This window comes from Cupressus sempervirens, chromosome 10 (assembly GCF_028749045.1).
Source record: "Cupressus sempervirens isolate cs-2001-9-10 chromosome 10, ASM2874904v1, whole genome shotgun sequence".
Classification (NCBI taxonomy): domain Eukaryota; kingdom Viridiplantae; phylum Streptophyta; class Pinopsida; order Cupressales; family Cupressaceae; genus Cupressus; species Cupressus sempervirens.
The window spans coordinates 8,449,914-8,476,828 of record NC_143127.1 but is presented as its reverse complement, the minus strand read 5'-3'; the positions used below and the strand labels follow the sequence as shown (position 1 = coordinate 8,476,828).

Genomic DNA, 26,915 nt, shown 5'->3' with positions numbered 1-26,915 from the left:
GGATAAGAATCCGAAACTGCCTACTACCTATTATTGGAATCTGACAATCATTATCTACGAATTAAAACTATTCTAATTTAAAAAACCTATACCTGGTCCTAGGTGGCTATATTTGGAGAGCTCATTGAACTGCTACTCTAGGTATGCCACCACATGTAGGATGTTTATTGAAAACATTAAATTTAAATATTGAAAACATAAAACATTTCTTATTTTATTTCCCGCTCTGCTACTGCAGCACCATCAACCTTCTACAAATAACTAACCCCCTCTTACATGTCACTCATAGCCACTCTTTTCTTACACTTGTCTCCCACTTGACATTTACTGCCCATCTACTCAAGATTGCTCACACATGTGTGAACAACACATCATCTTGCATGGCCAACTAGCCTTGCCTACCTGACCTCCGCCTCATCAATCCAAATGAATCTTATCCCTTTGTGTTAGCATTACATCTCAGTTGCCCAATTCCCTTCATTTCTTATAAATAGGAGCCTTTCCTCATGCTTTCATCACTCCATAAATGGTATATTATTAAGGTAAAATCATGCTAGAGATCTTAGCATTCATCTTAGTAATCTTAGTAAATTTTCGTAGCATTGCTCTCATATTATAGCTAATCATGGCATATTTAGTTTAGATTTTGCATTCTCATTCAGTAGTTTAATCTAGTTCTTCATTTAGATGTCGTCATAACATTTTCATTTAATCTATCTAGTATTCAAGAATCATTTGAGGATTATCTACTTGTGTTCGGAGAGAAAATACCCATATCAAATCATCAAATGAGAAAAATCAATGAAGTAGGGTGCCTCCATTTTGCTTAATCAGAGGTATGATTAGGATTTGTTACTCTTGTGCATTATTTCGAGATTATTTGCATTTGCTAACTAAAAATTCTAACAATATATAAAGGCACATTTTTTTGTTTTCTATTCTTTTGAAGCATATCGATATTGTACTTCTACTATTTCTCCTTAAATGTGGTGTATGTTCAATTGTGTTTGATCATTATAGATGTCACTATGGGTTCCCTAGGAGTGTTCCTTCAAGTGTATCATATGTTTTAGACCCTGATAATTGTAAGAATTTTCCTTAGGGAAAAATCACCCAAGATCAAGGAACTCAAGCACAAGCACATAATGGACCAAAGTATGATTAGAATAACAATATGATATTCAATTGATGTAATGTCATGTTCATACACACTAGGAGTGCCTAAATATAAAGGCCTCTAGAATGCTTCTAGAATGTCTAGGAGTTAGCAATGTGATAAGCCTCATAACTAAGCACATGTCCACCAAGAGTGGATTATCCTTTATTAAGCATAGGAGTTAGTGCGATGATGAGAGGATAAGCCTACAAAGGTGGTTCACGTAAAATTATGTTGTAGACACCATGTGCTTAATTAAGAGTAGGAATAACTGTGTTGTCAACATGACAACTCAGTTAATTATGCAAACTCCAGTGTTGTAGGCACAATGTGCTAAATTAGAGTCGCTTACTTCTGTGTTGTCAACATGACAACTCATAAGAGTATGCAAGCTTCTAGGTGTCAAACTAATAAATAATAAAATAATGCATTGACCTAAGTAAACTTAAGTAAAGTGTAATAAATAAATACTTATTTACACCAACACCCCCCTTAAGTGCAACTTAGGGGAATGCACTTAAGCTCACAAAAGTTAGGATGAAAATGCAAGATGGGTCCCAGCTATTAGGCCATGTTAGATACCCATGTACAAAAGCAATGCAATCTCTCATAAAGTAGAGAAAGAGGGAAAACCTCATGGGAAAAACCCTCCCCCAAAAAGAGAGATGAAAAGACAAGATGCATGGATGGATGGAGTAATCAAGACCACCCCATTACAACATACATCATGTTTATACAATAAAGAAGTATGAGAAGAACACTATCCCAAAAGAGGAAAAGGTGTCCCCCATAGAGAGAAGAAGTAGAAGAAAGGATACAAGGTAGTCCCCCCCCCAAAATGTAGAATACCAATCAATGATAATTGCTCCAATGTAGAAGTTGATCCATGACTATTGAATAATGTTTCTCAACTTTGGAAGAAACAATATCATAAGTACAAATGAGATGCTTCCCCGATGTGTAGAAAGAATCATCAAGATGAATGGTATCTTTGAAACTTGCTCAACTGTCCCTATGTCGATATTGACTATCGCCCCTTCCAACACTGTTGAAAAGAACAAGTGTAGATTTAGCAAGGATGGATGTAGAAAATATCCCAAAGAACCAACTGTCTCCTAGAATGATAAAGAGACCTCCTGCAACTACTATACATAAGGATCCACAATCATATCAACCTAGAAAGACTGATCATGTAGAGAATGGATAGGAGGGTTAGAGTGAGCCCTCACAACAACTAAAGAAGGATCTTCTTCATCAAAGAGAAGATGTATATCATCAATGATGTCTCCCAAATAATCTACGTATGACTCCACAAACAAACCTGATATATCTGTTATGTAGTCATCCCTTGATGCTGCAGTTGGAGGACAAGGTGTACCCAACTGTATTGAATTGCATGGACCTATCACTATAGCAATGTATGCATGTGGAATGTGTTGATACTGTGACCTTGTTTTGCATTTGTCAATAGGATCCCACATATCTGAATCTGTTGAATCACTATCACTGTTATCACTATCAGTTTCCACAATGTATAAGTATGAAGAGGATTAGAGGATAAGCTAGGTGAACTTTCCTCAAAGTGAACATTCCTCTTTATGAAGATCTCATGAGTCTCAAGATCCATAAGTCTATATGCCTTAACAATATCTTCATATCCGATGAAAGTACAAGGCCTTGGTGGTGGTGCATTGCATTCCTTGGAAGATATGTGTGCCCATGCTGGACAACCAAAAACTTTGAAGTGTTTCACAATTGGTTTTCTACCGCACCATGCCTCAAAAGGAGTTTTTTCATCTAAGACATTATGAGGAGACCTATTAAGTATGTGATTGGGACTGCTTATAGCTTTGACTTCAAGTGATGGATCAAGAGACTTGGCTTGAATCATGCAACTTGCCATATACTTAAGAGTTCTAATCCTCATTTCTGCAACACTTGTCTTTTGCAAACTAAATGCTATTGGATTCTGAAGATCAATACCCTCAAGTTGAAAAAAGTCTCCAAGTCTTGAGTTCACATGTCTACTTTCATTGTCCATACGAAGAACCTTGATGGCTTTCCTTGATTGCTTTTCAACATGACTCTTGAAGGTGAGAAACTTATCAAACACTTCATTCTTGTGATCAAGAAAGTAGACCCATGTGTAGCGTGAAAAGTCATCAATGAAAGTGAGGATGTATTGACCCTTGCTAACTGATGTTATTGCAAAAGGACCTGCTAGAACTATGTGAACCAACTCAAGAACAACTGATGCTCTCCAAGACTTCCCTTTATCAATCTTCTCTTCTAGATGCATATCCATTGAACAAGTTGAACATTCACCTTTAGAAAAGTTGATTGTAGGTGGACCTATGACCATATTGTTTGAGAAAAGTTCATGAAGATAACGGAAGGCAAGATGTTCATACTGCTCGTGCCATAATTTTCTTTGTGAATGAGATTGAGTCAATAAGGCATGTGAAGGAGACTTAGGCACAAATTGGGAGAAAGAATAAAGCCTTTTGTCATGATTGACTTTACCCGCTGCAACCAATGAATCATCTTTAATATTGCATACCATTACTAAATCAAGAAGGAACTCAACTTTATTGCCATCTCCATAGTGAGTGATTTGGTAGATTGAAAGAAGATTAGAGCTAAGGTTGGGAACATAGAGAACTTTTTTGAACTCTCCATTTTCCATTTCCACTTGTCCTTTCCCTTCAACTTCCATTTTTGTATCATCCCCTACAAAGATGTGAGGTACCTTAGATTGCTTCAATGAAGAAAATTGTCCTTTTGAAGAACTCATATGATATGAGGCACCTGAGTCAAGAATCCATTCCCCTGAAGAACTTGAACCAGCCATAAGTGCTTTCCCTTTTCCTTAGAAGTGGATGGAGTTGAATCCTTAGAAGCATTTGTCATATTGATTTTGTTCTTCCTAAGTAGGTTTTCCAACTCATCGATTCTCTTAGTCTTGCATTGATGCTCATCATGATTCTGTTTCTTGCAATATGCACAAAATAGTTTATCCTTCTTATCATTGTTTCCCTTCTTGTTGGAAGAAGAATTGCCTTGTTGTGAGGAGGGAGATTGTTGTTTCTCTGATTGTGATTTCTTCTTCCACTGCTTCTTCTTGCTGTTGCTAGAACTTTTTCCACTCTGATTTGATTGGTTCTCATTAGTAGCCACCAATGCTTTGGTCTTTGATGACTTGAGAATTTCCATATCTATCAACTTGGATTGTTCCAACATCAACATTTCTGCAAATGCATCAAACGTAGGCTTAGTGAAGGAACTTCCCATGGTCAACCTGTGAGTGTTGTAACTCGAAACAAAAGATGCATACTCTGAAGGTAGCCTCTTCAAGATATGATGAATCAATCAATCATCCTTCATGGGATTACCACAATCTTTAAGTAGTGCTCTCAATTCACTAGCTTTGTTGATATAGTCTTGAATTGTGTCAAAATTTTTAAGATCCAAGAGAAGTAGATCATCCTCAATCTGGAATCCCTTTTCCTCATCCACCTTACCATACAACCCTTCAAGTTTGTCCCAAGCACCCTTGGCTTCTTTAAAGATGGAAATGTGGAAGAAGAGATCTCTATGAACACAACTCTGAATGATTCCTGTAGCCTAATTGTCTTTAATTTGCCAATCAACTAGTTCTGTAGCATCAATGGGTTTGGTAATTGTACCATAAACATATAGATTTAAAATTTTTTCCATTAATTTACTCCATATAATATCTTTCCATGTAGTATAATTGTGTGAAGTTAGAAGTGGACAAAAGAACACAAGGAAAAGAGAGACACAAGAACACAAGAGACACCCCCCCTATTCACTCAATCAAAGAACCCCCTTCCCCCCCCAAATGATGCTTTTGGCACTTTATATGTAGCACGTTTACAATAGGCCACTTTTCAAAATGTACAAAGTGGACTTCTAATTTTGTTGTTTACAACTGCCTTTTAAGGTTAAAATCTGGTACTAAGCATTGTAGCTTAGAAATATAACAATTTTGAAGAGTAATCAAAGCAATACAATGCAGGAAAAAAGGACCTAATTCTGAAAGTGGTATTTTTGTCCACTATAATATGATTGCAAATCTAAAAAGTAGATGCAAAATTAAGCACTTTAAAAAAAAATGGAACATGAAAATGTGTTTAGATGAGCTCGTACAAAGCGCTTGAAGTTGCAAAGTGTAGGATTGGACATGTACAGTTGCCAAAAAATACAATTTTTGACAAATTCGTGCACCAAAACCAGAAATGAATAGCACCATTGAAAAGTTTTGAAAATTCTACTCAAAATAAAAAAAAATGCACCTAATTTGGAGTCTGGATGACTGAGATATGGCCTCCCAAAGTCAGATTGTCAAATCAAAACTAAATTTGGAGAGGGGTCTAGGAAAAAAACTGTGAGGTTAAATTTGATGGTCAAACAACTGTAGCGGCAGTGTATTCTGGGTTGCAAATGACGGTCAAACAACCATCAAATTTAATACCGTGAATTGCTGACATCAGAAAAAATAGCCTTTGGGTGACATGGTCGTGACGTCAATAGTACAGATGATGATGTTAGTGTACGGATAAAGATGACGTGGTGGTAGGCATGGCAGGTACGACAATCTACATGTGTACGGAACCAATGTGGCAAAGATGATGTGTCGGCTGAATTGGCGGGTGACTCGATGACATGTGTCGCCGTGCTGTTTGTAGGTACCTTCGGGGAGGCCAAGTTGGTAGATGGGGGTCTATCCGTGGCTTTTCCACTTGGTGGGGTCCTACGAAGGACATGTGACACTTTGTTGTAATGTAGACATGGTGATGAGGTCGGCGGTCTTCGCAGCATTGATGGAGGAGAGTTTTCGACGATTGGCATGTGAAACAGTGTTGTCGGACGGGGAGTTGTTATGAGTGCCAATGTTGAATGTAATTGCTGAAATATGCTGTGATGCGTTGGAAAAAGGAATATTCACCGAAATTCACAAAGAATATTCCCTGCGGGGGCTGGGGTTTCATTGCCTGGTTCTTGCAAAAAAAATTTCTCTGCAGGCCTCGTAGGCCAATTTTTTTTTCAAAAATTTGTAGAAAAATGCAGAGAAAATAAATTCGAAAAATGGTAGATCTGAAAAATAAATTATATAGATTGAAAAATGATCATACCGAATTTGCAAATCAGGCCTTCGGGTGTTAGTTTGCAAATTTTTTTTGCCTCAAATTCGACTATAGCCTAGGGTAGGCGAATTTATAGTCAAATTTCACCGAATTGACACTCTGGGCGCAATGGTGAGGTCTGATTTGGCTCTAGACACTCCCAATGACTGCGATACTCTAGATCTAAGTCGAGGTCCTCCAAGAGGTGAGGCAAGAAAATGGTCTTCAATGGTTATGTGAAGAGAAGCTCCCTCAACTCTTATACCATGTAAGAATTTGCCTTAGGGCAGAATCACCCAAGATCAAGGAACTCAAGCACAAGCACATAATGGACCAAAGTATGATCAAAATAACAATATGATATTCAATTGATGTAATGTCATGTTCATACACACTAGGAGTGACTGAATATAAAGGCCTCTAGAATGCTTCTAGAATGTCTAGGAGTTAGCAATATGATAAGCCCCATAACTAAGCACATGTCCACCAAGAGTGGATTATCCTCCATTGAGCATAGGAGTTAGTGTGATGATGAGAGGATAAGCTTACAAAGGTGGGTCACGTAAAATTATGTTGTAGACACCATGTGCTTAATTAAGAGTGGGAATAACTGTGTTGTCAACATGACAATTCAGTTAATTATGCAAACTCCAGTGTTGTAGACACCATGTGCTAAATTAGAGTCGCTTACTCTTGTGTTGTCAACATGACAACTCATAAGAGTACGCAAACTCCTAGGTGTCAAACTAATAAATAATAAAATAATGCATTGACCTAAGTAAACTTAAGTAAAGTGTAATAAGTATATACTTATTTATACCAACAATAATTATATACTATTCACCCATTAATATTATATTGATGTATATTTAGACAAATTTGTATATGTGAAAACTAAAACCCTAATTTACAAGAAATCTTATATGCAAGAATAAAAAATTATGAGCTTATGAGATAAAAAAGAAGAATGTGAGAGGTTAGTATTAGGATTCACATTAAAAATATTTTTCTTTTTGAAAAGGCGAGGTGAATTTATTCAACTCAAAGGAAGATTACAAATCAAGAAGACCAACAAGTTTGTTAAGCAACAATCCACAAATAGTAGAAAGATCCCCAAATGAGACCCTCAAAGGGGAACTGACTACACATTATGGTCATCCATAGCTAGATTTTTCCAAGATTGTGAGCATTCTAGAGGACAAGATTTCGTAGTCACCAATATTCCATACCTCTATATGCCTAGAAGCCTATTTAGCTAGATAATTTCCCACTCCATTCCTTGATAGTGAAATTTAGGGTTTAAAAGTATTTTTTATGGGTTTATAGATTTGATGAAAAAAATTGAAAACCTAAACGATATTCGCTCGTAATATCCTTTGAGGGTTATCATAGCCTCAATGTGGTAACTTCTTTATCATTTTGAGGCTGATCATTGGGCATGCATTATGATTGGATACTAAATTGGAATATACAAGTGTCTTGGAGGAAGCTTGATTAATCATTCTTCACTTCAATAAAATTTCATTAAACATTAATTTTTTCAACAATTTCCTCTAGTGAAGGCATAAAATAATTTATATTATGGGAAATTTCAACAATTTCTCCAATGAATGTGAGATGTGTAACTTCCAAATGGGGGGATTGTATCTCTTGTATAGTACTTGCAGAGTCAACCTTTAGATCTCCATCATGTATTTGAAATTCACATGTTCTAAAATGTTATGATGACATAAATCAACATACTGTCAAACTTATAATTGCTTAGTAATTATGTAAAGATCTATTAAAATTCACATGTTCCTATTCGACAACACATTCTCAACTATCTCAAAATTTATTTTTTATTTTTCTATCCTGCATGCTACAACAAGAAACAAAGTCTATAGTCTCTTTCTTCAAAATTGTACTTTCAATGAGGAATCCAATTATGATGAGGTTATTTCTAAGTAGTGCCTCTGCAATGGCTTCTACTACTTAGATGAAATGACCCTTTTCATAAAGACTCTTTTGGGTAAAGAGGGACTTGTACATCTAGAGCTTGGTGTATTTGAGTCTTCATTGTTAGACTTCAAGAGTGAATTGAGCTCTTGTAGTTTGGATGCTGCAATCATCTATTGGATTTTGAGTAGAGGTTTGTCTGTAATGAGGAGCTTGTTCTAGGGTCATATTGTAATCCAGTTTGCTAGTTGGGATCTCTTGTACCACGCTAAAAATATCAAGCACCTTAGTTGGGTTTCCATATTGCTTGGGGAAAAGCATCAAGTTATGACCTTTTTTGATTTTAAGAGATAGAGAGTTGTTGGTTGAGATTGTTTTTTTATCGGTGATAACCGCTTTGATCTAAACTAGTGGGACCACAATTGAGACCCAATCCCCAAGAACAACACACTAAGACATTAACACCTCCCTGATTACAACAAGGAAACTCTCATGTCACAACTTGTCTCCTTATCACTCCTTTACTTCAACCTCTTACAAGACCACCAAGGTGAACCCAAATTACAATTAATAGAGCCAAGTGGGGATTTGGACTTCGTTACACCATTAACAATACAACCACCTAACCATGCCACCACAAATTGATCCCCTTTTGATTGAAAAGTTTACGTTCAGAGTTCCACTAGAAATCGAACTTAGATCACTGGATACAAAGTGCAAAGTACCATTACACTACAAAAGCCTTGATCTCAAGAGAAATGTCAAATGAATGAGATAATCTCAAGAAAAATGTCAAATGATTCTTAACCTAAAGAATTGAGAATCCAATTCTAAATCATCTTATGTTCTAAAAAAAAACAGTTTTGTGAATCTTTTGCTGCTTCAGAAAGTTAATTTAGATAGTTCTTTAACAAAACGTTTTCATACTGACCACAGATATCTTGATATACAACCTTGTCAAAGATAAAGTATGATTCGTGGCCCTGGTGCGTGCGTTCAGCGGCCCCACTTAATCGTATGACTTTCAGACATGCGGACAACAGAAGTACACGTAAAGAGAGTGCAACGTTTTTGTCTACCTACATCACGTTGACATCTATCCCTCCTTTTAAAAGAAGCAACCAATGGACATCTTTCTGTATTGAGGAAACCCATGCGCAATGGCAGAGAGCAGGGGCGAATGGGGGGCAAAGGAGCAGAGAGTATTCGTGTACGGCACTCTGAAGAAGGGCTTCGGCAACGAGTGGCTCACGGAGCAGATGATTGCCGAGGGGCACGCGGACTTCCTCTGCTCGGCGCGCAGCAGAGAGGCGTACCCCCTCGTGTGCGGCCCTTACGCGGTGCCCTTCCTCCTCCCCTTCCCAGGTCGAGGGCGCCACGTGTCGGGAGAGCTCTACGCTCTCGACCGCCATGCCCTCGGCCGATTCGATCTGTTGGAGGGCACCGCCAAGGGTCACTATGTCAGGCGCCCCATTCAAATCCTCCGCAGTTATGAGGATGGCGAGAATGTGGTTGAGGTGGAGGTGGATGCAGAGGCTTATTTTGCAGGGGATGGGTATGCTCAAGAGCTTTGGAACAAGTGTGGCTTGGAACGGTGTCTGAGCTGTTATTCGGAGGAACAGAGCAGGGGTTATGTTAGACGAAATGACAGGCCGCCCCATCTCACCTTCCTCCAGCACATCAACATCTTTCTCTCCACTTCACACCACCATCGAGATTTTGAGGCCGATCACACTGCTGTTCCTCCCCCCCCATTCACTATTTCTGAGCCTCATTCGTTGCTTTGATCATATTAAGGAAAGGTCTGTTTCTGAGCCTCATTCGTTACTTTGATCATATTAAGGAAAGGTCCTTTTATAGTCTATGATATCAATTGTATTTTTGGTTCTACATATGCTAACAACTATATTTCTCCACAACTAAGCCAATTGAGACTTATCCACATGTATTCACATTTCGTTTGTCTTGCCTCATACCACATGTAATTCATCTTTATATAGTTGTTTCATTCCCTTGTATCTTAAGGGTACCATCTTTAGGCCTATAGGGTATGGAGACTATTTTTAATATATCTTGACTATCTTTATATTCTTCATGGATTATTTTATACTTAAACATTATTATCAAATTTGTAATAATTGAACTTTTGATATTACTATATGGAGTTTTTGGAAAAAAAATCATTGATCCATGTTTATAACAATTCATCTCTCATGAGAATGAATAGTACACTCAATTAACATTCATTGTACCTATTAAAGTTCTTTTTAGTCAATTATTTACTAAAGTGGCATGAAAGATCAATCAAGAAAAAAATGTATATATTTTTATATAAATTTGTGTATTACACGACATAATTGGTAAACCATTATTTTTGTGCAACAAAGGTCTTAATGGAAAAGCGTCATCACATCGATTTACAAGGATCCAAACATAAGAAAAACAATTCTTTGAAAATCATAAACATAATCAAGTTCCTTTAGCAATACACATGTTATGTTTGCAATGAAACAACTATGTGAGAGACAAATTGAGATGATGTGACATTTTTTTGTTACTTATTAAAAAAATCCAAAATCCCAAGACAATTATCTTGTAATTTTAATTTATTTAATAAGTAGAAAGAAGTTGTCACATCAAGACCAATTGGTTTGCTAGAAAGCCATTTCTATTTGTGTGTGTGTGTATGCGCACGCGTGTGTGTGTGTGTGAGAGAGAGAGAGAGAGAGAGAGAGAGAGAGAGAGAGAGAGAGAGCACTAATGATCCTTGGGAGCCAATGGTAACTAAGTATTCGCAATCCTTGAGCATGGTAGGAAGTTAGAGTGTTTGGAGACATGGGGGGTATCCTCAATCTAACTCATACTAGGCGGTGGATTTGGCATACTCATCCCATACTAGTTTGCCTCTTTCCACTCAACTCATTTTGAAATATATTTTTTGTTTTGTTTTACTTGCTTATAAGATGGTGTGAGGAAGGAGATTTAGGAGAGAGGAAGATGAATATAAAGAAATGGAGAGAGAAAGGGGGGATTATAGGAGAGGGCACCACTAAGGGCCACTATGTCAGGCGCCCCATTCAAATTCTTCGCATTGATGAGGATGGCAAGAATGTGGTTGAGGTAGAGGCTTATTTTGTAGGGGATGGGTATGCTCAAGAGCTCTGGAACAAGTGTGGCTTGGAACGATGTTTGAGTTGTTATTTGGAGGAACAGAGCAGAGGTTATGTTAGATGAAATGACAGGCCGCCCCATCTCACCTTCGTCCAGCACATCAACATCTTTCTCTCCACTTCACACCACCATCGAGATTTCGAGGTCAATCACACTGCTCTTCCCCCTGCCCCATTCGCTATTTCTGAGCATCATTTGTTGCTTTGATCATATTAAGTGAGGAAAGGCCCTTTATAGTCCATGACATAAATTGTATTTTTGGGTCTACATATGTTGACAACAATATTTCTCTACAACTAAGCCAATTGAGACTTATCCACATGTATTCACATTTCGTTTGTCTTGCCTCATACCACATGTAATTCATCTTTATGTAATGTAATCATTGCATTCCCTTGTATCTTAAGAGTACCATCTTTAGGCCTATAGGGTATGGAGACTATTTTAAATATATCTTGACTATCTTTATATTCTTCATGGATTATTTTATACTTAAGCATTATTATCAAATTTGTAATAATTGAACTTTTGATATTACTATATGGAGTTTTTGAAAAAAAAAATCATTGATCCATGTTTATAACAATTCATCTCTCATGAGAATGAATAGTACACTTAATTAACATTCATTGTACCTATTAAAGTTCTTTTTAGTCAATTATTTACTAAAGTGGCATGAAAGATCAATCAAGAAAAAAATGTCTATATTTTTTATATAAATTTGTGTATTACACGACATAATTGGTAAACCATTATTTTTGTGCAACAAAGGTCTCAATGGAAAAGCATCATTACATCCATTTACAAGGATCCAAACATAATAAAAACAATTCTTTGAAAATCATAAACATAATCAAGTTCCTTTAGCAATACACATGTTATGTTTGCAATGAAACAACTATGTGAAAGACAAAATGAGATGATGTGACATTTTTTTGTTACTTATTAAAAAAATCCAAAATCCCAAGACAATTATCTTATAATTTTAATTTATTTAATAAGTAGAAAGAAGTTGTCATGTCAAGACCAATTGGTTTTCTAGAAAGCCATTTCCTATTTGTGTGTGTGTGTGTGTGAGAGAGAGAGAGAGAGAGAGAGAGAGAGAGAGAGAGAGAGAGAGAGAGAGAGAGAGAGAGAGAGAGAGAGAGAGAGAGAGAGAGCGCACTAATGATCCTTGGGAGCCAATGGTAACTAAGTATTCACAATCCTTGAGCATGGTAGGAAGTTAGAGTGTCTGGAGACATGAAGGGTATCCTCAATCTAACTCATACTAGGCAGTGGATTTGGCATACTCATCCCATACTAGTTTGCCTCTTTCCGCTCAACTCATTTTGAAATATCTTTTTTGTTTTGTTTTACTTGCTTATAAGATGGTGCGAGGGAAGGAGATTTAGGAGAGAGGAAGATGAATATAAAGAAATGGAGAGAGAAAGGGGGGATTACAGGAGAGGGCACCACTAACGGCCACTATGTCAGGCGCCCCATTCAAATTCTTCACATTAATGAGGATGGCAAGAATGTGGTTGAGGTAGAGGCTTATTTTGCAGGGGATGGGTATGCTCAAGAGCTCTGGAACAAGTGTGGCTTGGAACGATGTTTGAGTTGTTATTTGGAGGAACAGAGCAGGGGTTATGTTAGATGAAATGACAGGCCGCCCTATCTCACCTTCCTCTAGCACATCAACATATTTCTCTCAACTTCACACCACCATCGAGATTTCAAGGTCGATCACACTGCTCTTCCCCCTGCCCCATTTGCTATTTCTGAGCATCATTTGTTGCTTTGATCATATTAAGTGAGGAAAGGCCCTTTATAGTCCATGACATCAATTGTATTTTTGGGTCTACATATGTTGACAACAATATTTCTCTACAACTAAGCCAATTGAGACTTATCCACATGTATTCACATTTCGTTTGTCTTGCCTCATACCACATGTAATTCATCTTTATGTAATGTAGTGATTGCATTCCCTTGTATCTTAAGACTACCATCTTTATGCCTATAGGGTATGGAGACTATTTTAAATATATCTTGACTATCTTTATATTCTTCATGGATTATTTTATACTTAATCATTATCATCAAATTTGTAATAATTGAACTTGTGATATTACTATATGGAGTTTTTGAAAAAAAAATCATTGACCCATGTTTATAACAATTCATCTCTCATGAGAATGAATGGTACACTTAATTAACATTCATTGTACCTATTAAAGTTCTTTTCTTTTTAGTCAATTATTTACTAAAGTGGCATGAAAGGTCAATCAGGGAAAAAATGTTTATATTTTTTTATATAAATTTGTGTATTACATGACATAATTGGTAAACCATTATTTTTGTGCAACAAAAGTCTCAATGGAAAAGCGTCATCACATCCATTTATAAGGATCCAAACATAATCGAAAACAAATCATTGAAAATCATAAACATAATCAAGTTCCTTTAGCAATACACATGTTATGTTTGTAATGAAACAACTATGTGAAAGACAAAATGAGATGATGTGACATTTTTTTGTTACTTATTAGAAAGATCCAAAATCCCAAGACAAGTATCTTGTAATTTTAATTTATTTAATAAATAGAAAGAAGTTGTCACGTCAAGACCAATTGGTTTGCTAGAAAGCCATTTCCTCTTTGTGTGTGTGTGTGTGTGTGTGTGGGTGAGAGAGAGAGAGAGAGAGAGAGAGAGAGAGAGAGAGAGAGAGAGAGAGAGAGCACTAATGATCCTTGGGAGCCAATGGTAACTAAGTATTCACAATCCTTGAGCGTGGTAGGAAGTTAGAGTGTCTGGAGGCATGGAGGGTATCCTCAATCTAACTCATACTAGGCAGTGGGTTTGGCATACTCATCCCATACTAGTTTGTCTCTTTCCACTCAACTCATTTTGAAATATCTTTTTTTGTTTGACTTGCTTATAAGATGGTGTGAGGGAATGAGATTTAGGAGAGAGGAAGATGGATATAAAGAAATGGAGAGAGAAAGGGGGGATTACGAGAGAGGGGGAAGTAGATAGGAATATAAAGATATAGGAAGTGATATCTAGAGAGGTGTAGAGAGGATATAGAGAGAGTAGGAAAGATGAAGGTATAAGAAAGTATGATATAGATGGACGGGGAGGGAGAAACATGGAGCATGTGTTTGTGTGAGTGAGAGAGATATGTAGTTACAAATAAGGAATGTGAGAGAGAGATTTACAAAACCTTTCGTAAGTGTTGTATCTTAATGTTAAGTGTTCTAATGATATTACCTAGATACAATGAGTGATAAGTGTTGCATTCATTCTCATTATTGATAGGTTCTTGTGAATAACTACTCATGAAACATGGGTCAATGAGTTTGACTCAAATACTACATATTTGAATTTTGATTACAATATCACTAGAGATAAATAATAAAAATAATTACAAACTCAATGAAAAATATATCTCCAGAAGAAGAAGAAGGATTAGAATAAAGTCAAATTTTTAGTAATTATTTATTTCCTTTTTAAAATTAGAAAAAGTAAGATAAAATATTCAATAAAGAAAATATTATAAATATATATTCTTATCAAAACAAGATAATAATAAAAGATTGTTCTTTTCTTATTTGCACAAGAACTTTTCCTTTCTAATTTCTGTATATTATTATTTTTATCTTAAATAATTAAAAAAAAAATTAAGATAAATGTAAGCATGCAATTTATATTGATTCTACCACCTTGCATCCTTCTTCACAATTCTAAATCATTGATTTCAAAATGTAAGTTTTCAATGTCAAATAGGGAATGCTTGACATAATAAAATACATAAGTGTCATTATCATTTATAAAATATTGTTATACATGTTCACAAAAAAAAAAAAAAAGGTACATTTTAGAAGTTCAAATAGTGCAACAAAGTTTTCAATACATTATAAATACATAATTACACTATAAGAGTAGAGAGATGAGGCTCTACAAATCTATTATATCATTGGCCAGGTCTAAATTTGAAGTGTATAAGAGGGTCCTAGTCATTATCCCTACCTTTATCATTATCATTTTGTTTGTTTCAAAAGCAAATGAAACAATTCCATTTGTTTTCAATACCAAATGAAACAAGATGACATAATTGCATCAACCATAATGTTTTTATTATGAAGTTGAAATTGTTATAAATTGTAGTAATACTATTAGCATCTTCATGTAAAGTACAGTGCATAATTTGGAGTTCTTTGAATAATAATTGTAGTAACAATATAGTAATTATTTTGGCAAATAATAATGAATTTTTTTTAATTTTTAAACATTTACATTTAAATGTCAAAGCATAAAATATTTACCCTAGTAAATTCAAAAAGATTCATTGTATCTAAATCCTCTCAATTAGAATTTTTTTATAACATATTGTGTAGCTAAACAACATGTAACAAAAATCTATAACATATTGCTTTGTAAGTCACAAGCCCTATTAGAAGAACAATCAAAGGTTCAATTCTTGCCTGCCCATAGTTAAAAATGTACTGTCTTAAATTGGACACACTTCAAATTAAGACCTTTTAACTCCTCTTTAGTGTGGTTGCATTTTATATCCACACCTTAAGCATACACTTCACTTCTTTTTTCCTCTTTCCCCTAGGCGGAATTGAGGTAGTACCTAACAAATCCTCCTTGATTTCCCTTCTTTACATATTCACTACATTAGGACCTAATCTATGAGTATCTTCTCTTCTTAGGACCTCAAAATCCCAGATTGGATCTCTCGATGATAGTCTGACATACTTATCCCATCCCTAACCCTTACTACTGGAACCTAGAGAAGAAGACCTTGAAGGTCAACCTTCTGGACTAGGTGACCTAGGTTGGCCTAGTTGCAGGGTTTCCGTTGCTTAAGGGCTTGGTAACATTTAACTTCTTTAGTAAAATCCCACTTGTGTGGTAGGCCTTTGTGGGGTAATTTCATGAAAAATCCTTTAAAAAGGCACACAATCCCTCATTTGTACATAAGAGGAGCAAGGAGCAAGCACTTGTGGACATCCCAAATCTGACTTATAGCAATCACAAGGTGAAAACAAGGGCTAGTTTATTATTCTTCATTGCAAGTGAGGCTATTATTTTTCATCAAGCATTCAAAGTTAAATATATCAAACATGGAGTTGTGAAGGGATCTCAAAGATGGTTAGATTACTTTAGCCTTGGGGACTTGGTATGATTTCTACGTCATGCTTCAGATCTAATTCTTTGAACCTTCATACATTTACATATATGCATACTTACATGCTAGGGTTTCACTCACAGAGTAGATTCTTGGCATTTTAGCATATTTACATTCTAGATCTAGAAATCTTGGGTACGCATATACACATGAAATTTTTCCTAATGACTATTCGTGGAGTTGGAAATCATCAAAATGGGGGGTTGAATAAGGCAAACCCCTTTATAGCCACCCACACACTAAAAACTTGTTATAGATTTGTAGGTGGGAGTGAAAAGGATTACAGATCTAGAACCTACTTTTCGGGAGCTTTCTAGAGAAGTCAGTTTCAGGTCATTAGACTATGTCAACTTAGTTGAAAGACGTCTTCCCAAGTCAACCTAGTCCTTTAGTCTCCATTTTTGAGGAGATTTCTAGGTTTCATTCTTTTCATCAATTTATTCCGAGATTCGTAATTGGAAGTTTAGAAACAGATCAAATATGTGAGTTTTGAAGCAAAATTACACCTTACTCTTCATGTTTTGAGGTGAGTACCTTATCCTTTATTTTCCCTCTTAGTATACATCTACTTTTAGATCTCTATTGGGCTATTTGTGTGTATATTTTTCATATGTCTTGTTTACATTGCATGCAAGAGAACTTTTTAGCGTACTTCCTTGAAAAGCTTCTAGATTTTGTATTGGCATCCCTTTATCCTCTTTGGGGTCTTGCTAATAAAATTTAGAGCTTATCAAGAATTATGCTTGGAATCCTCCCTTTCTATTGTATTGAATGACTTAGGGAGATATTGTTCAACTTGTTTAGTCTTGTTTGCATTATTTAACATTGGTGTCATTTTCCCCTAAATAGAAAATAGCAAGAACAATGGTTAAGAACAGTTAGAGGTCAAATGACATACACAAGTGCAGTATATTGATGTAGACATATATTTTGTTTATGGTACTTCATTAGCAATTACTATTGGGAATTATTGGCAAAAGGTTGACACACATACTTGAGCATAGATGTTGACATGATTAAAAATGCATGCATAGATTCATAGAGAAGTGTTCAGAGATATTGTCCCATCATGGAGAGAGTTATTTGGGAGACATAAGATAAACAAACGAAGAGATAAGGGTCATAGGTGATGAGCATCAGAGATGCATAAGGAGATTCATTGATATAAGCAATGAGGAGAGAAGGGTCATATAGGGATAATGAGTTAAGAAGAGATAATAAGGCACTCGATAAACCAAAGCAATGATGAGGCACTCAATTAACTATGTTGATAAGGAGGAGAATGTAGATATCAACATGGAACAAATCGAGATGTTAATGTGTCAGCACTGTTAGAGTAATAAAGTTTTTTCTTATTAATTAAATCATATTGATTTAATTATTAAGTCACTTATTATCTCTAGTTTACTTAAGTTGAACTTTGGGCATATAATAATAATTCTTTTATTACTTATTATCATGCAACCTAGGTTTTTCCTGTTGTGATGTGGAGCCTAATCAAAATCAGAGGTTTATTCAGTGTAATTTCCCCCCAGATTATTTCTATAGGGGTTTGGGGACAACACCCCTGTGGGGTCCTGAGATAGTGTCCCAAGTGCACTCCCTATCGTAGTACAAGGTGGAGTCTAGGGGCAATGCGTTGACCCACGGGGGTTTTCGATGAACCCAAAAAATGACCTTATATTGTAAAAGGCATCAACTATTATTTTTCTATTGGACGACTTATTCTAGCCCTAATTTTGTAAGTGACAAAAGCTTGTATAAAATATCTCAAGGTTAGGGATTTCATAATGTATCGTGATATTGTAGTTTCTTGCAACAATATTGAACTGTAAGGGACCGTGGACTGTAATCACTGGATAATAATAATATTGGACTTACTATTGGCAGATGTAGCCTAGGAATTAGATGAACCACGTTAAATCCTTGTGTCTTATGTTCACATAGTTGTGCTTTATTATTTTCCAATATTGGTTATATTTGCATGTAACTATTATTTCTGTCCATGGTTAATCCTAACATTCCCCTTGTTGGGACTAAAAATTGCATGCTTCATTTTTAGTCACATCTCAAGAATTTTGAAAAAATCAAGCCCTTAAATGCTTTTAAATGAGATTGTACTTGGTTGTCGGTCTGGGGCCTAAGAGGTGTTTAATGTTTCTAACACCTTTCATTTAGTGCGTCTATGTGTTCTATGAAGCTGAAACATCATCCCGAATCATTTTGTGAAGTCCCATTTTGAGCTAGTGTCAAAATTTGCAATTCTGTCCAAGTGTCAAATAGCGATCAGAGGCCCAGTTTGCATCTAAATATTTTTTACCCAGGACTGTGTCATGGCTAGTCACTTTGGGGATGTTTAGTGTCCATAATAGGGAACCTATGTTTCAATTTTCAAGTCATTTCGAATCTGTTTGACTAGGTTTTGCACCCCACAAAGTTGGTCATTTATTTTTTGTGCATTTAACTAGCTGTTCACAATTCTGGGAAGCCCTGTTCGACCAATCATATCTTTGACCCAGTTGACCCAAATGAAAAAATTCTTTTTGCATAGTGTTCTAGGGGTAAGACACTTCATATGTTCCAATTTTGAGATCATGTCGAATCCATTTGATCAGTTTGCTAACATGATCAAAAACCCAGTTTGCATTGTTTTGTTACGGCTAAGGTATCCAGATTGATCCTTACCCCTGTTCAGCATGTTATAACTTTGATCCTGTGATTGGTAAGCCTAATTGAATTGTACCATTGTGTTGTGTCCTGAAAATCCTTGAAGTATGCCAGTTCTTAAGTCGTGACAAATCCATTTACATACTTTCTTATGTCCGTACATTTGCCAAAAACCACTTTTTGACACATTTTCCAGTTAAAATTTCCAAGTGCCTGTTTTCGGAAATTCGCCAAATGTGCCCTGTGATTCATAATGAGCCCAAAACATGGAATTATATTCTCTTCATGGCAAAGAACTTATATCCTAGTTTTCAGAACCCCAAATGATCAATAACTCAGTTTATAATGCCAAACCCGAGCCCAGTTTATGTTTTTTAACATTGTTTGCCTGCAGGGTAATTGAAGTATGGATGTTCGGCAATTAAAATCTCTTGACTGAGAATTCATCATGGGCTAAAAATTTGTAGTGTGATAGAGTATGCAGGATTGAACACTCATGTCGATTTGCGTGGCCTGGTTACATGATCGAATCAATTTTTAAGGCCACCTGGCGAGTCTCCAGATTCAAATTCACAATTTGCAAAAATTGACTAAAATTGGTCATGGTGAATGTCTTATTCAGCAAAAGTGTTTTCTTGCCAGTCACAAGTCTCCAGTTTGCAGATTAAAAAAGATATTATGAGAATGAAGTACAATCCTCTTCCTATTTTGCTACATCTGCAACAGAGAGAAATAGGTGGTGATTGAGCTCTCATATGCAAGAGTCCATAGACAAGCCAACGCAAATTGGAAGGAGCATTCAGCAGGAGTCATGTTTTTAAGAGAAACCTCACGCAAGGAAATGAGAGGAGACGTTATGTAAAAAAGGAAGAAATCCTAGGCACTTATCTGGAAAATGCAGTTAAAAGGCAGCAAGGGAAGTAGAAACACATGTCTTGCATGAGATAACAAGTGAAAGCGCAAATTTTTAAGCAGGAGATCCCAACGTCCAAGCTAAGAAAATGCAGTCAAAGGGGCAGGAAAGCCCATACAAAGACATAGAGAAGGCGCTAAAGAAAGGTGCAGCTTAGTATATGATCTCCAGCGTTGGAAGAAAAATGGATGGTTAAATATAAACAGTCATGCTGAAAATGAAGATGGAGCCACGTTTTTAAGGAAACAACAGTTTTGTTGAAGAGATAACGCTTAGAAAGATCGAATCCACTGTTGAAAGGTAAAGACCGGTAGCGACTAAGTAAGGAGTAGCCGGCAAGATGAGAGATAGGAAACGTCTGCAGAAGGGGATCAAGAGAGCCTCTGTATATAAAAAGTAAAACCGCCACCATTGTGAAAGAATAAGAGCCAGGCGTTAAAAGAAAGCTCCAGCAACATAGAAAGAGGGATGGAGCTGGCAAGATGACTCACACAAATAAAAAGAAACATGGATAAAATGCACAGCGCAGAGACATTTTATGGAAAGGGGCCTGAACATGTTTTATCCCACATTCATTATGTGGTGCATGTTTTTAGTTTTTAAATGCAACTACACGTGTATAATAAGATGTCTCAAGATAGAAGGCTTTTGTGAAAGCCAAAGCTCATGCATGGGGCCGTGGTCAGCCGTTGGCAACAACGTAAAGATGTGATGTCAGCATGATGAAGGCCTGATTTTGGACGAATGCACATGCACGCTGATGTGGCAAGTTGAGAAACGGATGCAAGGAGATGGTGCCACGTGGCAGATCGTGTGATCGTCGTTATCTCGCCAAGAGAAAATGCTCACCAGTTAGCCATAGCGAGATGGCGATGCTGATGTGGCATGGGTGACTTGGCACAGTGAGGTGGCAGAATAGAGGACCAGTTAGAATGTGACACGTGGCATTTGGTCAACAGAAGTTTGACCCGAGAGAAAATGAGGAGAAATTTTAGACTTTTCAAATTTTAATATTTTATTATTGTTTTTTCTCAAATCTCACGTCAGGTTGATTTTAATAAAGTTTGAAACTTTATATAGTTTAAACTATATGAAAGTTTTAAATTTTGCAAAAATATATGTTTCAAACCACTGACTAGAGGCTTGATCTTCAAACGGCCATATCTGGGGCAAATTTTAACCGAATTGGGCACTCCAATATACCGTTAGAATCGGGAGAAGACGAACTTTCAGATTCTGAAGTCAGTTTTTGCACAGGTATCAGTCATTTTGAGCTACACGAGGTTTTCTATCAGGTACCTAAAGTGCAACCATATTCATACCAGGAAGTTCAGATTTATTTTGTCAAGATAGTGACCTGGATATCAGTAGAAGGCAATGGAAATGCAGTTAGGGTTGAATTTGTTCTGATTTACTCAGTAAAAACTCATTTTCACTGGCTTTTTCATGGGGCAATCAGATATTTTGGCAAGTAAAGGGTTTTCATCATTAGACAAGGATATTTTGCAAGTTTGTTACAGATTAACGATGAAACAAAATCAGATCAGAGGGGATGATGGAAGGAAGAAGTTATTCAGTTACAGAGGATTGAATTTCAAGTGGACACTTGTCATCTTCAGAACAGATCCGAAAATTTTTCTAGGCTATATCATTCTTTCTTCCTATCATTGTTAGGGTTCCAGTTTTTGGGAAGAAAAAGTTCATTGCTGTGATAAGGGGATTCCAGTTTTTGCACTGTGAGACCATTGGTTCCAGTATTTTGACATGTTTCCATGACTGTGACACCATTTTCTTCAGCAGAACTCTCATGTGAACAGCATTGTAGAGATAATATAAATAGTTCTGAGATATTAGGTTGTTTCATGTTTTAATTTTATGCATCTGAATGTATAGTTTCAAGGAAAGGAATACATATGAGCAACAATTTCACTAGTTTTGTTTTGGTTCTTGTCTCCTGTCTCAGCAATCTGTAAGTCTTATGTGGTTTTGGAACAAAGATTTGAGACCCATTTGCATCCCTTTCAGGTTGTATGTTTGATGTATTTTGCTGTTGGACCAAAGGGCCAAGTAAATGCTCAATATGTTTAAACAAGGTTACTGGTTGTTTGAGAAGGATATTTTGTGAGAATGAGACCTAAATGAACGCTGATGTCTGAATCACAAGGTGGTTGGATAGATCTGATGTCTGGGTATATGAGATACGCCCTGATGTCACAGATGTATGTTTTGAATTCATGGAATTGCCCAATGGAGTAGGCACTGATTAGTTATAGGATCACTGGTTATACTGTTGCATTTTTGAGGTTTTGTTGAATCAACATCTTTAATCAAATGAATTTCCCTTTCATGTTGAAGAGCTCTAAACAGAATGCCCTCACTCAGCTTATGAATTTCATTGTTTTGCATCTAGCTACTGTAGATATACGTTATTTCATAAGTTATTAGGAGAAATAAGGGTTTCTATCTGCTTTGCATTAGATTCAGTGTATGCTTTGACAACTGGTACCATATAAGGAATCTAGAGGTTCACCCGCCTAGGTTTTGCAGAGCCTGAAGTGCAGAAGGAGTATAGCCTTATAGTTGGCCTGGTGTCTGAATGGATGTGTTGATAATGGGAGTTAGCTGCCCCTAGATGCATCTTGTTCTCATCAGGGTAATTGGAAATGGGTAACATTTTCAAACACCAACACCCCTATTAGGGTTTTGATCTCCTTTTATAAGGATTGTTCTCTTTGCAATGTATTAATTCACTTTTAATAATAACAATCTATTTTTTGCTCATCAAGAATATCTCATCTATGGATTTGGGAATTTTAGCCTCCATAGCTTTTGCTTCCCTCTTTCTATAATAGCTATTTACATGCAAGTGATCCTTGGGAGCTATGAGGCTGATCTTTAATCAACTTCAACATGGTATTCGAGCTCTAGATCTTCATGCTCCTATTTTGTTTATGAGAGGTTTGGCTTGACTTTCATATCTATGTTTTTCCTTTCATAGGGTTTCATTTTATAGATTTTTTTTTGTATTGAATCTAGGGGTTCACCATTTTCGGTGCACTTTGAGCCCAAACAGACCTCATCGTTGAGCTCAGAGCACCCCAAAACCCCTATTTTCATTTAAAATTTGTCAAATTTGGACATAAATGAAATTTGAGGCAAATAAATATTGCACTCAAATTAGACACATTTCTCAAGGTAGTAATTTTGTGATTTTGTGGTATGAAAATCAAGATTTTTGGACATGCAAGTCAAGAATTTTGATGCACAAATTGAGATTTTTGGCATATAAATCAAGGTTTTTTGAGTGTAAATTGAGATTTTTTTGTGCTCAAATCAAGATGTTTAACATGCAAATCAAGATTTGTGGGACCCCCTTGAGATTTTTTGGCATTCAAATTGAGGTTTAAAGTACACAAATTGAGACACTTTGGTACATAAGTCATGAATCTTGATGTAGTTCTGGTACTAGTTGGCATGCTTCCCAAGGTATTTTGGCATGAATCCTGAGGCAATGATTTTTTTTGCCCTTCCAATGCTTTTTTGACCTACCCGTGGTTGTTTGGTTGTAACTTGCTCATCTGGACTCCATTGTTTGCAAATAAGATATCGTCGAAAAGTTGGTTTTGAGCTCATTCTAGTGGTGCATATTATTTTCTATTTTGGTGTTCTTTTGATGACTTTTTTGGCTGTCAAAGTCAAGAGTTCTATTTTGCACTCCGAGAGACATATCTTGAGACATTCTATTTTTTAGATTTTGCTCTAGGTACATCCCATTCATTTTTTTGTGTTTTTGCATTTTGGTGGATATCGTGGTTGTTTCAGGTCTCGAGATCAATTTTTTTTGCTTTAGATTATTTGTCATGGGTTGTACTATCTCTTATATCAACCTTATGTCTCTTTTGATCTTTGTTGATATCCTTCTGTAGTATCTTTGCAAATGCACTAAGATAAAGTTTCAGTCTATTGCATTTCAGGATCTTGCACATATTTGTATTTTGTTCTACTTGAACAACATTATAAAGTGCCTTGGAGGATTTCATGTTGGCTGTATTCACCACCTTCCTTTGTTAAGTGAATGTCCCTTCCACAACATTAACCTCAGGATGTGTTGATGACACGTGCAATTATAGGTGTTTGTACTTCTTTTGCACTCTCGATGTTCCTGGTTCTTCTTTCTACAGGAGATATTGCATTCAGTTTCAATGTCCATGTCTTACCTCTCAACATTATATGGGGGTTATGTTGGTTCTATTTCTTTCTTGGTTTGATGGAGTGAGCTATGTATTCAATATTTGATCCTATGTACTAGGCAATTATAGTGGCTGGATACCTATGCATTCTAGTGAGATGGATCATTTACCATATAGACATTATTTCATTCCTATTTATTGAGGCCATTAAGATACCTTCCATCTTCAATTGATCAACTCTTCAGACTTAGTCTTCTCTACCTGGACATGTTCTATACAACGAAGGTTCTTCAAATCAACATTTTGGCAGTGTTTGCAGCTTCATGCTTCAGTGGTGTTCTTCGTGATCATCTTGTGTTCCTATCTTTTGGGACATTCCATAGTTTGGAGGCTTCTTCAGTCCTTCACTAGCTCTTTTTAGCATTTTTTCCTTCTCTTTCTGGAGTAGGGTTTTTCCTATGTGGTTTTCTCTATTTCTCATCTTTTCAAAGATTTGGTTGTGCTTGAGTACCTCATCAAGCTTTGTTGTTGGGACCCAAATTTACTTTCACCAATAGTTTTTGTTGGTAGTGAGCCAATTTCCCTCATAGGATTAACTACATGGCTTAACTACCTCTTGTAATTCTATAAGACTATTAGTTGTATCAGGGATTGCCAAGTTGATCTTTTGGTGCAAAGGCAACTTAGACCTTTCTAACAATTGGTATCAGAGCTTGGTCACAGGTTCAAATCCTACAAGCCACAATGAGTGATGCTGGGAGGGGGATGGTTTGTAGTGGGCTAGTGTCCCTCATAGGATCTACGACATGGCTTAACCACCTCATGTGGTTCTATAAGACTATCAGTTGTATCAGATATTGATAGGTCAGTCTTTTGGTACAACAACAACTTTGGCCTTTTTAACAGTTTCTAGGTTTTTAGCTACTCCCTAAGTTTATCTTAAGGGGGGATTTTAGAGTAATAATGTTTTTTCTTATTAATTAAATCATATTGATTTAATTATCAAGCCACTTATTATCTCTACTTTACTTAAGCTAAACTTTGGGCATATAATAACTAATTCTTTTATTAATTATTATCATGCAACCTAGGTTTTTCCCTGTTAGGGTTTTGATCTCCTTTTATAAGGATTGATCTCTTTACAATTTATTTATTCATTTTTGATAATAGCAATCTCTTTTTTGCTCATCAAAAATGTCTCATCTATGGATCTGGGAATTTTAGCCTCCATAGCTTTTGCTTCTCTCTTTCTGTATAGGTGTTTACATGTAGGTGATTCTTGGGACCTGTGGGGTTGATCTCTCATCAACTTCAACACGCTTACCCTTACTACCACGGGGATGGGGTCACCCAATGTGAACCCATTGTTTCATAGCTCTAGTCAAAAGGATTGATTGATAATAAAAACTTATTATCATATTATTATTATTATTAATATATATTAGCATTTAAATTAATTATTCTTCTATTTATTATTAATAATTATATAATAATAACATTAATTATCAAACTGGATATTTGTAAACTAGCCAAACATAAAATATTGTGTATAATTATACATGTAATAATTTTTCTATATTTTAATAATGATTAATACTAATATTTGTTATCCATAGAACTTATTATTATTAATAATAATGATTCTATTATTTATTATGAATAACTATTTTCTTAATAATAGGTATAAATTGTGCAATTATATTTTACGTACATCATAATGATTTTATTAAGATGCATCAAGTATATTACCTTCTTATTTATTAGTTATAATATTACTATCTAATAATGATAATTATTATATGAATATTATACAAATAATAATGATATTAATTGAGTTCACTAAATAATACATTAACTTTTTATGTTTGTATTTATAATTGTAGATATTTGTTAAGTTATTATTATTAAAAAATCAAGTGGTTTAATCATCCACATATTGTCAAAAAGAAATAGAACAAAATTACTCGCTATTATGTGATAAGGAAATCACTATAGATGCAAGTACAAACAAAAATACAAACATTAGGAAATTCAACCAATACATTTTAATGCTTGCTTCTTATTGGTGCATGTTTTGACTTTAAAAATAGTGACATCATGCTAATAAAAGTGTAGCGCACTATTATCCAATAGAATAATAGATTAGAAAATATGTATTTTAAAAAATGTAAACTTTTGGAAATTTGATGAGCATATTAAGCAAAAGCCTATAAAACAACAGTAACTTGTGAGCCTCTTATGTGGGAGGTCTTGGGTTTGAATTCGCTTAACACATAAAATAAATAATTATAACAAATAACAATAATGAATCTAGGCTTTAGTTGTTTATCGATCAAAATAATAATAATTTGATGAGCATATTTTAATTGTGGATGTTGGTTGGTTGATAATTTGACATTTAATTGATTTGTGCAAATGCATTAGCATCCTGCTTGTGGCAAGAACTAATAAAAGAAATATGAAGAGCTAGCAAAGGGAACCTGTCAACATTCCCCCTTCAAAATAAATCAAAATAAAATGACAACTAATACACGACACAATATTTTTAAAA

The 26,915-nt window shown here is 35.7% G+C and overlaps 1 protein-coding gene across 1 annotated transcript; it reads left to right on the top strand.

Annotated features, from left to right (window-relative positions):
* Positions 1-9,344: 9,344 nt before the first annotated feature.
* On the top strand, positions 9,345-10,336 carry LOC149532295 (putative gamma-glutamylcyclotransferase At3g02910). Its single transcript, XM_089805577.1, has one exon. The coding sequence runs from the start codon at positions 9,402-9,404 to the stop codon at positions 10,026-10,028; it is 627 nt and encodes a 208-aa protein (XP_089661703.1). The 5' UTR covers positions 9,345-9,401; the 3' UTR covers positions 10,029-10,336.
* The last annotated feature ends 16,579 nt before the right edge of the window (positions 10,337-26,915 follow it).

Bases quoted from the DNA above. Each gene is read 5' to 3' on its own strand.
- LOC149532295 (XM_089805577.1), top strand. From the start codon at position 9,402: ATGGCAGAGAGCAGGGGCGAATGGGGGGCAAAGGAGCAGAGAGTATTC.